We start from the raw sequence: 17890 nt of genomic DNA on the forward strand, positions 1-17890 counted from the left end.
ACTCATGGCTGAGAACCTTGAAGTTGCTAGAACATTCCGTATATGATTTTATATGCAGAGAAATTGAAGCTTAAAGCAGCAAGTGAATACAATTATTTGAACCAGAGCAACTGCTTAACAATTGATCGCATTGATGATTCTCAGAAATTTCACAAATTGATGGTAGAGATGGCTTTGTTATTGTAGGAAGCTTTCAACACTGTTCAGATTCCTCAAGAATATCAAGAACGTGCATTAGCACTGCTTGCAGCTGTATTATGGCTAGGGAATGTATCTTTTGAAGTCATTGACAATGAAAACCATGTGGACGTGGTAGCAGATGAAGGTAGAATACATTGTCTTGTCCTCTATCATTTTGAATTACTGGACTAATGATGCTTATTATTTTCCTCTTGCTTATTGCAGCTGTCACTAACGTAGCTAGCTATGTTAATGGGATGCGACTGAAAAGAGCTTATGGTGGTTTTGTCTACATGCAAGCTCCAAGCTGGTAGAGATTGCATTGTTAAAAGACTGACACTGCCACAGGCGACTGATATGAGGGATTCCCTAGCAAAATCATCTATGCTAGCCTCTTCAACTGGCTTGTTGAGCAAATAAACACTTCACTAGCTGTGAGTTGTCCATCTTTCCATCTACCATCTGCGTTGACTTGCTTGTAAGTTGCTCCTTCTGATCACCACTTAACCTTGTTGGAAACAGCTGATTAGTCAGTCTCAATAGTTTTGGTAAAAGCTTTTTTGTTGAGATATCAACTTTCTTCGGGTTATTGATGTTTATTGTATTGTAGCAAGGTGAAGTTAATCACAAATAGATCGATATAATCAAATAGTATAATCAGTTGACCAAAACACTTCTCTTCATTCTTGAATCATTCCCCTTTAATGTGTTTTTCTTTCTCTAATTCTATTTTTATTTTTTTTTAAAAACCCTTTATTAAGAAACTTCCATTGGAGCAAGAAAATTAGGTGACTCTTAGCTAAATTCCTTAACTAAAATTTAATATTTAAATAGTCATTAAGAAACTTAATGGGTTTCTAGGGATAATCATGCTCTAATTCTCTTGTTACGCGTCGATTTGCTTTGATTAGTCGATAGCTAACTCATTTTATATCACCTAGAATTATTCTCCCACTGTCCCACCATACATAATATATCGTTGATTGGAACAAATTAAAGTTTCAGAAGTATATGCTTCTAATCATATCGTTTCTAACTATACTTTGGATTTTATGACAATTTCTTCAATTTGAGTAAGTTTTGTTTCAGATTATACTTGAATATGAATTAGGATCATATTGTTTTAGCAACATGCCATGTTGTTATTTGCAAATATCGCAAAGTTAATGATACAGATTCCACTTTATGTAATAAACAACTACCAATCATTCGAGATAAATAAATGAGTAATAATCATATCTTATGCACTTTATGATCAACACTTTATGATCTTTTATATTGCAACCAATTGATTCCCCATAATAAAGTATCAACTTACATGATTTGATGTGTATGTAAGTATATATTAATCAAAATCTTAGTCAGCCTTACACTGCAAAGGGGAACATATGAAGCTTCATAAGTGTTAGAACAAAAAAAAAAGTCAGAATATCAATTAAAATTCAACCAAAACAACATCAAATTTTCTTGATGTCCTCGTGTCCTATTGGTGCATAATTTCCATCCTGATCCATATCAACCAAACGCGTATGGTACTATATATAAACATATATACCGTGTATAAATTTACATTAAATAATATCATAACGAGCATACGTTTTCACGTGGATTATATACGTGCATGGACACGCTTCTATTTAAACGATATCTTTATTTGAACCTTAAACTACACAACAAAGTGACAAACCATTTGTGGACTTCAAGAAAAGCTCTCTAATTTTAGATTTAGGGAAATAGTTTAGCTAATGATCGTTGATATATAAATATCTTAATTTTAGCTATCCTCTATTTAAATTCCGTGCTCAAATATGAATATATATATATATATATATTTTTTAATTGGATATAAATTTTACAAAATAGTTACAAAAAACCATCATAATCAGCATCTAAAATATAAATTATAAAACTGCCGATATGATATTTTTAATAATTTATTAAACAAAATATATATTAGAAAAATCATACGTACAACCACCTTTCTTTTGCATGCTCGTATCTAGAACAAGTATATACAAACATGTACATAGATTATATGTTTTCTTGTCGGTATACAATAAATGTATATGTACGCCCCTATGTGTTAATAGCAACGTTAGCCACATACACATATGTAAGTAAAGAAATGCCCCCAAAGAATAACGGCCCTTCGTATTAACCAAAGTACACTAAAGCATCTTCCGAGAAAATTTTCTAGCGAACCAAACAGCCACGTGGTATATCAATCAACCAATTATTAAATTTATCATAATCCATACGAATAATTGTATGGCTCGACGTGAACGTGTATAAATATAGCTCGCCTTTTGCAAGTAAGACATCACAAAGACAAGAGATTTCAAGACGCGGAAAACATAGAGAGAAGAAACATATACCTCAAAAGCACCAAACACAAACCAAAGAAGAAGAACACAATATGGTGTCTCAAAAGCTGGAGATTTGCATCGAATTAGTGAAGTTTGCCGTCGTTTTTGTAGCCACCGTGGCTGAATCAGTAGAAAAGGCTTTCCGGAAGCCTTTGCCGGCGCTTCCAGCAGTTCATGATGGTAGCCGGAATAGTTACTCGGCCGTTCCCATTCCTCTTGTTGGATTCATGTGATGAGCTTTCTTTTGTTTGTTTATTTTATTTTTCTTCTCTTTTTTGGGTTTTGACCTCGTTAAAGTTAGGAGTGGCGTTTTGAAGTTGTTGATATGTGTATACGCATAATCAAAGTAATCATGAAGAGTTGCAGATGAATCAAACCGTCGAACTTTACCAAAAAAATTGAGCATTAATCGCTTTAACTTTCTTTAAGATCGATCCGTTGAAGATACTACTAATCTACAACTTTGAAAAATTGTAAATTACAAATATATTCGCCATGTTCGGAAACGCAGCTGCCTAGCCGCTGATCGGTTCATAGCCGCCGCGATTTTACCCTACTCGGACTAAAAATTTGCTGACCTGTTAATCGGTCCAATAAATCAATTAATCAGCCCATTTACCGATTAATCGGCCTAATTAAACGATTAATCAGCCCATATAAATAACATTAAACTATGAATATATATTTAGGGCTTAAGGGGTTATATATAGATCACAATTTCACTTCTTTTCTCCTCACTAGCTGATGTGAGACTTTTGTACAACATGATTAACTAGGTGTCTTGCCCGCATATGCGGGCTTAATCGTTTAACAAATATTTATTAGTTTATTTTTTATTAATTCAAAAACCATCATAATAACTTATTATTTATGTTTTCAAAAAAATTGTTTTATAGTTTAATTAAAATTTATTAAAGATAACATTGACTTTAACCACTGAATTTATTATAATTGTTTTATAGTTTATTTTTAAATTTTATAATTGAAAAATATGTTTTATGATAACAACACAATATATAAGACTTATCTTATTTTTTAAAAAGTTAATATTATTAATAAAAATTCGTTTTTGGTTATATAATTAATTATATATAAAATTCATTAAGGGTATTATAGATATTAACCGTTCTAACTTTTAACGTGAGAGCTCGATTCCAAAAATTTACTTCGCAAATAATAGTATAGATAATCGAAAATAAATAAAACACGCACCCGGGAATCGAGGTCGGGTTGATTGGAATTAGTACAAGGGTCTCGGCCATTAGGATACATTGATTCGTATGTTCAAACGAATCGGCCCATTTAAATCAATTAATCGGCCTAATTAAACGATTAATCAGCCCATATAAATAACGTTAAACTATGAATATATATTTAGGGCTTAAGGGGTTTATATATAGAACACAATTTCACTTCTTTTCTCCTCACTAGTCGATGTGAGACTTTTGTACAACATGATTAATAATTGAAAATAAATAAAACACGCGCTCGGGAATCGAAGTCGGGTTGATTGAAATTAGTACAAGGGTCTCGGCCATTAGGATACATTGATTCGTATGTTCAAACGCACACATATTAGTATATATACGATATAAATATAATATAAGTACAAAAACTAGGCTCCGATTAATCTCCGCTTAATCTCCGATTTTGTGGTAACTTGGTAGGTCTAGGGTTGCCGTAGCCGCCGACTAACGCCTAGCGTAGTTTCGAACCTGGTATATTCGATAACTTATGATATTTAGTAAGCCATCCAGTATTTGTTTTCTATTATTGACAATCTTTTAAAAAAAATCCCCACCCGTTGTAGAGAGAATAATTAAAGTCTTACACGGAAAGAAATACTACCACTTTCTAAGGAGAAACAATGCCTGAAAATAGTGAGGTGTGTGAATTAAGTTAGTTGGTTTCTGAAAAGAGTATGTCAAACTCTTAGAAGTGGATTTGAATTGTGGGATTCTTGACACGACACGAATTCAGGTCTCAGATAAAATATGTAACCATGTTCATGTTCATCCAATCTAGTTTGGTGAAGTTAACTTTCAGTTTATATAACGAAAAATTGGTTACATTTAGTTTTCCGGAATTTAAAGCGAATGTATCCTAATTAATTAATAAATTTTCGGTTTATTAGTTTTAACCTTCTCAGGATTCATGTCATGGTAAGTAAAGTGTTCAACATAATTTGATTAGTTTTTTGAAAATAATTTAGTTGGAGTTGCTAATGTTGAAAGTCAAACCAATTACAAAGTGATTATTGTTCTTGGTTGGCCAACCACGAAATGATGTTAAATCGCCATGTCAAATATTCTGTAAGCCGGTCCTAGAGATCTGTGGGCTAGAAGCCAAAAAAATTATGTGGCCGGGAAGGGTCGTGACCTCTTCAAACTATTAAGGGTACAGTTACCAAGTAGGGTAAGGGAAGTTTTAGGAAAAAAACGGCCGAATTTTAACTTATTATTTGGTGGCTGGAAGCATGTGCTTGACCTGCTTCTGTTCAAGGCCGGCTAAGCAAACTTATTATCCAAAGAAAAAAGACGGTCACCGAGATCTAACGGCTTAAATATTATGATCAGAATCGTAGATATATGCTCCCCGCAGTTAGGAGGATTGTTCTTGATCATTCAGAGCTGAAACTCTTTGATCAATGGCTTATCTTTCTTGAACACCACAAAGATCCGACTTATCGACGGGAATCTCTCGATCGGGCTTGAGCATAAGTCTTGTATATTTTCGTTGCTGAACAATCGTTGTGGCTGAATCAGTAATCCCGCCAACTCAGCGTCCTTCAAACTATGCATGGTGCAACCGTGCAAGTCCAAACGTTGTAATCAAGATAAAAAAATTGAGCACGAAAATAATTATTCCTAAACTGTGTGTTTGTTTACCTCTTTAGCACTAAGGTCATACATAAATGAAATAAAAATTGGGCCTCAATTGGAAAGTGTATTGAGTTTTAATAGGCCTGTCTCCAGAATATAATCTTTAAGTCCAGTTGTGGAGCTTGCCATCCAGTCATCCACCTAACCAACTTAGGGCCTGACTGGTTTAACCGCAGCGGTTGCGGTTGCGGTTGCGGGAGTTTGCGGATGCGGGTGGTTGCGGTTTCTAGCGGTTTTAAGAGATTTGTACGACTGGTTATGCGGTTAGAAATTTGTGCGTTTGCGGGATACTTATGACTGGTTAACTACCAAATGCAGCAGCAGTTAAATAATAAATTAACAATATTTACATTTTATACAATTATAAAAATATCAAAAATAATAATATTATAATAAATATAAAATTTATATTTAGAAAGTTATAGTTTAAATTTTTTAAAAATATAGAAAATATTTTTATTTTAAAGTTTTATAATATTAATTAAAATTTAATTGATATATTTTAGCATTTTTATAATTTCAGTTTAATTTTTTTATTAAATTTTTTTATTTTTGTATTTATATTGTTTTGGAAAAAAAATAATTTTTTTTTATCCTCCCGCAAACGCCCGCAACCGCAAACGCTAGCTGGAACCAGCTTTTGAATTTATGAGGTTCAGAGCGATTTGGAGCGATTTGGAACGGTTTAGAGCGGTTTGAGCGATTGTTGCAAAACGCCAGCAACCGCTACCAACCGCAAAAGCTGCGTTTGCGGGTGGTAGCGGGAAAACCAGTCATACCCTTACAAATAGTTTAGAATTGTTGAAAAAAATATAAACACAAGTATTTAACGAGGATCAAAAAAAAAAAGATGACTCCAGGATTGTATAAGATAGGTTTGTTTCTGGGACTGTATCTGTGCAACCACCGGCTTATGACTTTAGGGTTAGATATGCTATATCTATCCACTTTAAGTGGTGCTTTCGATTAGATATGCTATATCTTCCAATCTCATTAAATATTTGTTAGTAAATTATTTCTCTATTCGATTTCGCTAGTTTATGCCTCATTCATTTCCATCGTGCCCCATATTCTTTATATTCAAATGAAACATGTACTTAGATTTATATTTGGACCTTGAGTACCATATATTCAAATGTACTATACTTTATATTAAGATGTAATATGCTTTATATTCTTCATTATTTAAATCGTATGCCTATATTAACTAGGTAAGAAACCCGTGCGATATCGCACGGAAACTCATTTTATAAAAAATCAAATAAAATATATTTTTAATAATAATTTTTTCCATACTCATTTACAATTGCTTTAGGGATTATTATTTTCATGTTTGCTAAAAAAATGTATTTTTAAAGCCATTTAACAAAAACAAAATATATTTTAAATATTAAAAATAGATATCACATTAAATATATATTGACTTATGTTGACATGATCCGTTTCATTTATATTATTGTCTTAAATTTTTGTGGAATTCTCATAAAAAGAATTATAATTATTATATTAAACTAATGTAATAATCAAATAATTAAGTTGATAAATTATGGATTTGCTTTTTCTAAAAATAATCATTGATGTCATTTATTAAATCTCTAAATAGTAAATTTTTGAAGTTGAAGTGGATATTGAGATATAAATACTCTAGAATTTAATAGTTTCTCAATAAAATTTTCTAGGCCTAGGCTAAGATACAACAATAAATAGAGTTCTTCGTATATTTACGTGCTTTTTCAAATATTTTAATGATCTACAATAAATATCTCTCTTTTCTAATCTACTAGGTTAAGACCCGCGCCTTGCGCGGGATGAACATTATATATAAAAATTATTTTATGTATTAAATATTTTTACATATTATGAATAATAAATATATATTGAATAATTAAAAGTCGGTAACTATTAGATATATAATTAAATTGGTGTGAACATATAAATCAATTTTATTAATCCAAAAAATATGTTTTTTATATTTGATAGGATAAGTAATTAAATTTAAATGATACTAACATACATAGTATATTTTAGTATTTTTTAATATTAATGTCTATTAAATGATGATTTCTACTCATATATTTTTTTGATCATATGTATCTTTTATAGAAAAAAAATTTAAATACTGATAACAAAATTTTCATTGTGAGATTAATAGTTTTAGTAATTTATATTTTTTTTAAAAATAAGTTGTCAATGTTCGTTCAAAACTTTTATCAAAAAAATTGTTCAAAGTATTGAAACTAAAATATTTATGTATTTTATATGGTTTATAGTTTAATTTAAAACAATATATATATATATATTAATATAATTAATTAAATTAGACTTTTTACTTATATAATTTTGTAATCATTTGGTCATTGTGGTTGTTTAATTTATTTAATAGTTTTAAATTAAAAAATATGATAGAAGATACGCTATTTTTTTATCAAATCTTTATTATTCAAAATCATTAATTGCCATATATACTTTAGCCACATTAGGTAATTCCGTAAATTTTATTTAAGAAAATAATAAAGTACATTAATAATGAATTTATTGTTAGTTTAATAAAAAGCTTATTATATAATTAGATGGACCAACATATTTCTCTAATGATTCTAAGAGTCATCCTAGTGATGACACGTGGCTACAAAAAGAAGTTGTAATGCTTCTCAAATAATATATAGGGGATTTATAGTTGTTGTGGTTTTTTAGTTGTGATTTCTTAATGCTTACAATTCTTTATATAAAGGAGTAAGCATTGCAATGGTTAATAAATAAACATTGCAATGCTTAGTTAAAGGTTTCAATACATCTAACCTATACTAAAAGGGTTATATGAGCATCAGAGAAGCTGTCCACGTAGGACAATTAAATCAGCCAATCAGGTTGCAATGTTTTGCCACGTAAGTTCTTTGTTGCCCGTGTTGGGCTTGGCGTTTTTGTTTGGGCTTTGCGTTTTTCTCCTTGGAGTATGTATGCCGAGATCTCGCCCTTTTTTATTTCTTCAAACCCTTACTCTTCGACATCCCCTTTGCTCTTCCTCTTCTTTGTTCCGTTTCACGTCTGATTCTCCAGTGCTGTCGTGATCACGGAGTCAACTTCTTCGACAACGCCGAGGTTTACGCCAATGGCCGAGCTGAGGAGATTATGGGTCTGGCGATTCACGAGCTGGGCTGGCGGAGATCCGACATCGTGGTCTCCACCAAGATCTTCTGGGGTGGTCCTGGTCCTAACGATAAAGGTTTGTCGAGGAAACATATCATCGAAGGAACCAAAGCTTCTCTCAAAAGACTCGATATGGACTATGTAGATGTCCTCTATTGCCACAGGTCATAAAGATTTGATTTTATTTTATTTTTTTTCTTGAGTTTTGGATTATGATTTAACTGTTAGGGTTCCTGAGATTGAAATAAAGAGTTCGAGCTTTAGGTCTTTTAGTGTCAATGTCTTCCGTCGTTTCTACTATGGAACCTCTCAGCAGTACTGTAACGCCTCTCCATTTTTATTTGTCTCCATTCATTGATTCCTTATTCCAATCAGGCTTTAGAAGCTTATTCCTTATTCCAATCAGTGGTACTGTAACGCCTCATGTCATTTATGTTTATTTCCTTGAGAGGCTTTCAGACCATGTCAGGTGATTCTAAGACGACATGTCGGCTCTTATATCTTTGAGATCGTATTCACTTGCTCAAAAATCTCTCCCCTACAGGTATGGATTTCCTTGGTCTTTTTTCCGTATTTAGCTGTAACAAATAATTAAAATTTATGTTCTCACAGTGTCGTAGATTATTTTCTTTGATGTGTAATTTGAAAATTTCTCAGACTTTTCTCAGTATTACAATCTTTTTTTTTTGCTGAAAAGTTGAAGTCAGTATTACAATCTTGCGGGAATCTCAAGACTCGGCAGATTACTCAAGTGTAAGCTTAATAATGCCTTCTTACGTGTGACTCAGCAAGCATATTTTAGATTCCTAACTAATAAAAAAAAAGCATTATCATGTTTGATGTGTGTTTTGCTTCTCTGTTTCAGCTATGGCTTTTATGACGATGTTTCATGGAGTACGAGAATGCACCTGGACCTGTTCGACTATCTTCCTCTTACTGCCCTCATCTAGACTCAGTAAGTTTCAGCTCTTTTTTCAAGCTGGTATTTCAGCCGTATTTTCAACTACACCATTTGACTTACATCAGTTTTATGTTTGCATGTAGGGCTGTCACTTTCTCTGAATACCCTTGATAATATTCTGGCTTGGATTGGCTACATGAGGTATTACCGCCTCCCTCTTTTCTGCCCAAGTCCTTATTTCGGATTGGATTTGAAGAGTTATGAGTTGTTGATGGGTCTCTCCCTCCTTCCGCTCCCAAGGTTCAAGTGTTAACTTCCATGGGTCTCTCCCTCCTTCCGCTCTCAAGGTTCAAGTGCTAACTTCCAAATTAGTATTAAGGTTTTTTCTGAAAGAGAAAACACTACAAGAAAACACAAGTTTTACGAGGGCAGTTTTCCTCGTGACTTCGTCGTAAAAGCAGTGTTACGAGGAATTAGCGAGGAAACCTGTTTCGTCGTTATACGTTTGTCGTAACGCATATATCCTCGCTAATTCGTCGTAACGTAGCGAGGAAATAATTTCGTCGTAAAAGCGAAGAAGAATATTTCGTCGTAAAGACCACGTAAAGCTTCCACGTAAGGACGTCGCTAAATTTCCTCGTAAATACCTCGAAAGCCATTCCTCGTTAAAGCCACGTAAATAACTCGAAAGTAAATACTCGTAAAGTAAACGTAAATACCTTGATAGCTTTCCTCGTAAAGACCACGTGAATTTTCCACGTTATTTCCTTGTAAATATTTCCTCGTAAAAACCTCGTTAAGCTTCCACTTAAAGAAGTCGCAAAATAACTACGAATTTACTTCGTTTCATTATTTTACAGAAATAAAAAAATTATAATTAAAAAAATAATTTAAATAATTTAAATTATTAATAAAATTAAAATTCTAAAAAAATCAAAACCAAAATATTTTATATGTAAATAAGTTTTGAATTCATAATACAAGAACCGAAATTAAAAAGAACTAAGGGTCGTTAATCGCCCGGTAGAATTCATCACTCCTCGCCGTTACATCCGCCTCGGCATGTGAGTCGTTGGTTGGTGACTACCCGGCTCACCGAACTTCTCTCTGTAATGGGCAGTAAGTCTACCTTTTCGAACCTGAGAAAAAAAATTAATTTTTTAAATTTCCGTCAACAGTATATTTTCCAACATTATCCACCTAATCAACACTAAATAACATAAGATCCGTAAACTTATCTAAATTCCCTATACTAACCACCTAATCTACCTAAACTAACCAAATTAGAGAGGAATTAGAGAGGCTTACCATTGCAACGAAACAGGGAGGAAGTGGAGAGGAAGTAGAGAGGAAAGAAAGAGTGAGCATTCGGGGTGTATATATAAGATTACATTCCGTCGCAAATTCCTCGTAATTTTACGACGAATTACAGAGGCCCGTTTTTTTTTTATGACGAAACAGCGAGAGATTACAAAATCCCGCGTTTTATTATACGAGGAAATTACGAGGAATTACAAAGGCCCGTATTTTTTAGGTACGACGACGTTACGACGATTTTGCTTACGTGGAATTACCGAGGAAAGCTTCCCTATAAATATACCCGTAACTCTCCTTCTCAACCCACACCCAAACTCCCAAATCACACCCTATCTCACTTCATACTCTCAAATCCAATCCTATTCAAATTATAAAAATTAGAGAAAAAAGGAAGAGAAGAAGATATTGGAATTTATGTTGGTGAGACTTAAGTAATATAATTGCTGGAAGTCTTGCCACATGTAAATCCAGTATATTTCTTCTTTTTCTTTTTTTTTCTAGTTTTTACGGTACGAGGTGTTTACGACGATTTTGGTTACGAGGTGTTTACGACGATTCCGTCCTACGTGGAATTAAAGTGGGCCGCGTTCATCATTTACTTTACGTGGTATTTACGACGAATCTCTCCTACGTGGTATTTACGACGAATCTGTCCTACGTGGTATTTACGAGGAATTCGTCGTAAGTTCGACGTTAACATACGAGGAATTAACGAGTATTCCGTTTAAATCCCTAAAATCCAAAACCCCAAACCCCAAACCCCATATTCCTTATCTTCTACTTCATATATTCCAAACCCTATCTTTATTTTCATTCCAAACCACAATTCCTTATTTTCATTCACTCAGAGAGTCTTACGTGGAATTAGCGTGCCCCGCTTTCTTTATTTTTTTAATTTCGTTGTAAACTCCTCGTGGCCTTACGACAACCTTACGACGATTTTGGCTTGCGTGGAATTAGCGTGGCCCGCTTTCTTTATTTTTTTAATTTCGTCGTAAACTCCTCGTGGCCTTACGACAACCTTACGACGATTTTGGCTTACGAGGAATTAACGAGTATTACGTTTAAATCCCTAAAATCCGAAACCCCAAACCCCATCTTTCTTATCTTCTACTTCATATATTCCAAACCCCAAACCCATCTACCCTTGAACCTCAATCTATTCTTTCACCTCAAACCTTATTTATAATATATTCCAAACCCCAAACCACAAGTCCTTATTCATAATTAAAATAAACTTTCACATTACCTTATTCATAAATCAAACTCCCACATTATCTTATTCATAAAACAAACTACATAAAATCAAATACATCAATCGGATACATCAACATTCTCGTCATCACTAGAAACATCATCATTTTCATTAAACTCGTCTTCAACAGCTTCGTCTGTGGCATCGTTGGTAAGATCTTCGTACTCGTGATTATGCGGATCAATGAGAAGGATGTCATCAATTTCTTGTTCAGGTTCCTCGACTTCATTTATCTGTTCTTCTTGCAATGGTGGTTCTTCTCCACTGATAATTCGTCCTCGAGGTGTAACTTTGATCACAGCTAACCAATTTATACCAGAATCTCTCATTCGAGGGTATGGAAGGAAGCTAACTTGGTCTGCTTGTGAAGCTAAGATGAAAGGCTCGAATTTGTTGTACCTTCGTCCACCGTTGACATCAACTACACTGAATTTGTTAGACCGAACACCTCTGTTGACGACGGGATCGAACCATTCACATTTGAAGAGGACGCATTTCAGCTTCAATATCCCTGGAAATTCGACTTCAATAATCTCCGTCAAGATCCCGTAGAAATCTATTTCCCCTTTCACACATATTCCATAGTTACTGGTCGCCCGCTGTCTACCATACTCATATGTGTGAAAAGTATAGCCTCGTGTGAAATTACGACGAAAATTAATTGGATGGCCAAAAAAAACGTGAGCTACCTACCAAGTTGGTGGATTCAAAATTTCCTCGTTAAGTACACGTAAAGTATTTCGTCGTAAAGAACTCGCGAAGTTTACGTGGTATTTACGAGGAAATAGTGTTTCCTCGTAAAAGTCACGTCAATTTACATCGTCTTTACGACGAAATTGTTTTGTCGTTACCTTACGACGAAATAACGATGCTTCTCTTTTTCCACGTACTTTCCTCGCAAAATCAACGTACTTTTACGAGGATTATTTTTCCTCGTTAATTATCCTCGTTAAACTTACGTTTTCTTGTAGTGAAATGAATATCTTATTGGTTATCTATTTGAACAATCTAGGTGACACACGAAGGACCAATGTGTGATTTACTATGGTCTGTTCCTCATGATCGATGTGGGTTATCTCCACGTGGTGCTGGTTACACATTTGGACAGCATAACAATGGACTCAGTCTCATATCAAGAGCACATCAGCTTCTCATGGAAGGTTTTAACTGGTGGCAGGTGTGAATGTTCATCTCAATTGCCCAAAAGGCTCTGCCAAAGGCATGATTGGTCCGTCTATCTATTATAACTGTGGATTGAATCATTGATCTTTCAAACCTTTTTATGGTAACAGGAAAAGAATGTGGTGACAGTGTTTAGTGCACCAAACTGTTTCTACCGGTGTGGAAATTTTGTAATGATTCTACAGATAAGAGGAACATATTTCATCCAGTTTGATCCAGCTCCTCGACAAGCCGAGAGATCACAGATCCTAAAACCTATACAATGACATCTGCTCAGCATGGAAAAGAGAATCAGACTGCGTTTTACTAAACACAACCAATAGCTTTCCTCTATCTCCATCTGGTATGTTTCTAACCTCGATATTCTCCAAACAAACCTGCATGTTTTTTAGAAAAACCACAAGATTGAATTATCCCAAAAAGAATCCCTGAAGAAACAAAATTAGATTAAATGTAGGGAGTTCTCTTTTGCAGTTGATTCTTTGGCAAAACATTAGAAGCATAAGGCAAAATTGTGACATGTGTAGGTATATTACATCTATAGATTGCACGGGCTTTCCAGTATCTTCTACCAAATGTTTCCTCCCATTGAGCAGTTATGTTAAAAACTCAGTATTGAGTTTGTTTCTTTCCCTCGGTAAAGTGTTAAAATTATTTTTGATGTAATACTATTTCCAATAATGTAATCTACAGTATGTTTCTATCAATATTTCCTTTTTGCATTCTCATAATTTAATTTTTGCTTTATAATTTCAATTTTATAAATACAAATATATGTATTACACATTCAAATACATAATTGGCAGTTTAAAGTATAAATACATTCACATAATAATTATAAAGTACCTGAAGCTACCTTTTTTTAATAGTTGAATCTAGGTGGCAATGAGCTCCAACAAACTAACTAGGGTGTGATTTTACTTGGTCTAGAAACCACTGCAGCTCACGTTAGGTGATTTTTAATTTTGTTGTATGATTATTACTGATGACTATATATAACATGATGATGAGTAAGCTGAATAAAAAAAACTTAGTTATCATCTAAATATATATGTTATCTTCTTACCTAGATGTTTATGTAAAACATATGTTAAATTAGAATTAAACTTTGTTTTAGTTTAAAAATCATTAAGTTCTCTTTTTAGTTTTTATTGTCTTCCGGCTTCAAAATGAAATAGGAACAAACGTATAAGCATAATTTTTAATTATTTGGTTTATTTCAACCGATTGATTACGTTCATCAGTCTCACAAAATGTAGATATGCACACCAAAATGATGTTATTAGTTTAACCAAATAAACCAAAATTTTCTAGCTAAATTGTTACAATAAAAATAGTTAAATCAAAATACTTGGTTAAATAAATAAAAACTTTGGTTTAATGTAACCAAGATTTGAAAATAATATTATGTTTTTTTTATGGGGGTACCTTACACAGATTCAAGAAAACATGAAGGCCGTTGATGTGATACCGTTGTTGACACCACATGTTCTGGACAAGATCGAGCAAGTTATACAGAGCAAACCTAAACGTCCTGAATCATACCGGTAAAAGCCAAATCCTGAGATTGTTTGGAGGCTGTTTGACGGTTGCTCTTGGATGTTATCATGTGTTGGCTCTGTTTGTTCTCATATGCATTTTAAGACTCAGAGACAGAGAGAGCACTATGTGTTGTGTTTTAGTTTTTGTTGTTTCCACTTTTTGAAAACAAGTATAATGTTTTTGAAACTTAAAAGTTGGCTTTTATAGCTGTTGTCAAGAGGTCAGTAGTAATGTAGTATATTGAAAAGCTCATTAAAACGATTGTTAACTGTGTTAAAAAAACGGTTGTTAACTATCATACAAGTTTTTATTTTATAAAAACAGAGGAAGTGAAGATATACTTATTTAAAGATTTGATGAAAAAGTATATAATGCTGATCGTGCACATCATAATGTCAGCACCATCCTAAGTCTAATGTTTAGTCTACCTGTTGGCAATTGTTTAGTTCCTTTTTTTTTTCAAAAGAAAAATTATTTAGTTTCTTCTTAAAACATACATGCACGTACATTTCTGATTTTTTTGTTTGAAAAGACATTTCTGATTTTTTTTACATAGATATCCTATTTCGATTTTTTTTTGGGGTAAGATTCATTTTTCACCGTCATTTTAAAACTAATTTTGGATATTCTGTTTTATTTAGTTAAATCAGAAAACAATTTTTTTTAGAATTGTCTAAAGAAAGTAAGAAATAGATAAAAACGTTTCTAGGCAATTTTATGAATTTATTATTTGAGAAAACAAAAGAAGTAAATCCGGATTTATAATTATTAATAGATAGATCATCTCAAGAGTACAAGTGAAACGAATAAAATCAACAATTTATTAATAATCTTAATTGAAAAAAATAATAATTAGAGAATTTTCGAAAGGAGAGTTAGTTATTGGAATTTGTCTCTCACCACCCACCTGCGTTTATTTTTGAAAACGCTTCTCAGCGTCTCTCTCCTCTCATCCCAAAAGAGTCTAAAGGTAAGTGTTTTATATTTAACATATTGTTCATACAATTATTTTTAAATATTCACTTTTTATGAAAATTAGAACTCGCTTCTTCACTAGCAACAAAATTTTACTGTGACAGCTCAATCAAATACATCAAACACTTCAAAGAACGAATACCATATCAACTACATAATTAGCTGAGGCACAAAGAAACTCCAACACAATCAAAGTTATAGAGTGAAAAAAAACTGCACCATGTTTCTATTCTTTTTCTTATGTCCTACCAAGTATTACATTTTGTTTGACTCAACTGTAATAAAAGAAACAAAATATTTTTCCATCTGTTTTTTCCCTTTAAACTGATTTATTATCTTCTATTTTTTGACAATTTTATCTATCCACCTATGGAAAAATTTATATAAAATGTCAACATCCAAATCAAAACATAATTGGACTTAGCAAATAAATTCTTAATATTAGTAAAAGAGGTTATCTAATAATATATTCAAACTCATTTTCCGCGCGTAGCGCGGACAAAGACTCTAGTATCACTAAAAGTCGCAATAGTTTATCACTAAAGTAACAATCTCCAACAATTGAAATGATTCATCACCAAATATTGTAATCGTTCGTCACTACAGAACTGCAATCACAACAGTTGGAATGCTTTATTTAATCACTTGCAACTAACTCTTCAACAAACAACTGCAATGATGACCTAAGCCGTTGCAAATATTCAATTTAATCCTTAATAATCTACATCCATTTAAGTGTAATTAAACTCATGTATAAAAGAAAATGTTTTAGTCTATCCAATTATTATGATGAAAAGCTACATGTTTATATATTTGACAACTTCCCATGAAATGTTTGAAAGGACGCATCTTTGACATTTTAACAACTTCTTTGAAATCAAAGTGATTTTCAGGATGAAAGGACATGTTTTTAATATATAACTAATGAAACTCTTGAGATGAAAATACACAATGTTAAAATGAAAAAAATACATTTTAGACATTTTGACAACTCATTTTAAACCAATAAAATTTTTAAGATGAAAAGACACATTGTTAAGATGAAAAACATATACACTTCAACATTTTAATAATTTCTTTTAATCCAATGCAACTCTTAAAGAAACAATGTTAAAAAAAAACTTACATCCTTAAACATTTATTTGGATTCCTATTATTAATACAAAGAAATTATTAAAACCACTTGCTAATTGACATCAAATAAAAGTTGCAAACTCAATTTAATATATAGTATTTTATGCATCAAAAACAAACTGTTAAAATTCCATCTTGTAGAACTACGTTATACGCATGATACAAAGTCGTATTGTATACAATCGATACATATATAAGTACAGTACAGAAAGATTCAAAAACTTTATATTTTTGTACACACATTGAGAAGACACTAGAATGAAAAGTTGGATGGTTTTAATCTCATAATATCCACTAAAATTAAATATATACAACGATGCTTGCTAGCAAATTTCGCTGAATATAATGACATATATTTACTAATGTATCTTGATTTTTTTATATATAATCTAAGCGTATGGAAGTATATGACATGAATCATGTCTTCATGGAACATACATGAATATAAAGGAAAAAACACATCTCGTCTAGTTGAAGAAATTAAGACCAATAACTTCCCCTGTTTAGATTTTTTAACTATCCTAACATGAATGAATTTTTATACTATTTTTTGTTGACGCCGTTTCATTGTCATATCTTCTAAGAATTTGTAACCATGTAACTGTATATATGATGATATATTATGTACATAGTCTATTTATAGTTTTTCAAAAATTTATATGAAAAGTCACAACCGTTCAGATTTTAATACTTATTTTAAAATAGTATTTTTTCAAATTATTTTGAAATAGACACATGATTACTAAAAATACCTTAAAAGACAAAATAATTAAAGAAAACCACTTATTAAGATATTATAACAACTTTTAAAAAATAATTTGTAATAAAATGAAAAGACACAACTCTTAAAATTAATAATTATAGAAAGATACTAATTTGAGTTTTTTTAATGAATGTTAAATTTTATTCAGTCAAATCTTTTGGTACATCAAGTGCATCTTTTTCCTAATGTTTAAAGAATCAAAGACTAGAAACTTTTAAAAACAGGAACTATCTTATTTGGGCATTT

At 32.2% G+C, this 17890-nt stretch overlaps 1 protein-coding gene and 1 long non-coding RNA gene across 4 annotated transcripts; both read left to right on the forward strand.

The window, feature by feature from the left end:
- The first annotated feature begins 2451 nt into the window (after positions 1 to 2451).
- On the forward strand, positions 2452 to 2917 carry BNAA01G26300D. The gene has a single exon (XM_013865991.3). It carries the CDS (start codon positions 2597 to 2599, stop codon positions 2777 to 2779), a length of 183 nt encoding a protein of 60 aa, XP_013721445.1. The 5' UTR covers positions 2452 to 2596; the 3' UTR covers positions 2780 to 2917.
- Positions 2918 to 13070: 10153 nt separating this feature from the next.
- Positions 13071 to 15068, forward strand: LOC125577169. 3 transcript variants are annotated; one of them, XR_007315486.1, is made up of 3 exons: positions 13077 to 13225; positions 13341 to 13573; positions 14668 to 15068. It is a non-coding gene; the product is annotated as an uncharacterized LOC125577169 (long non-coding RNA). The 3 variants fall into 3 exon arrangements; XR_007315485.1 differs by adding an exon at positions 13758 to 13867 and having other exon boundaries at positions 13079 to 13573; XR_007315484.1 differs by having other exon boundaries at positions 13071 to 13573.
- Positions 15069 to 17890: the final 2822 nt, after the last annotated feature.

The sequence above is a fragment of the Brassica napus genome, chromosome A1 (assembly GCF_020379485.1).
Source record: "Brassica napus cultivar Da-Ae chromosome A1, Da-Ae, whole genome shotgun sequence".
Taxonomy (NCBI): Eukaryota; Viridiplantae; Streptophyta; class Magnoliopsida; order Brassicales; family Brassicaceae; genus Brassica; species Brassica napus.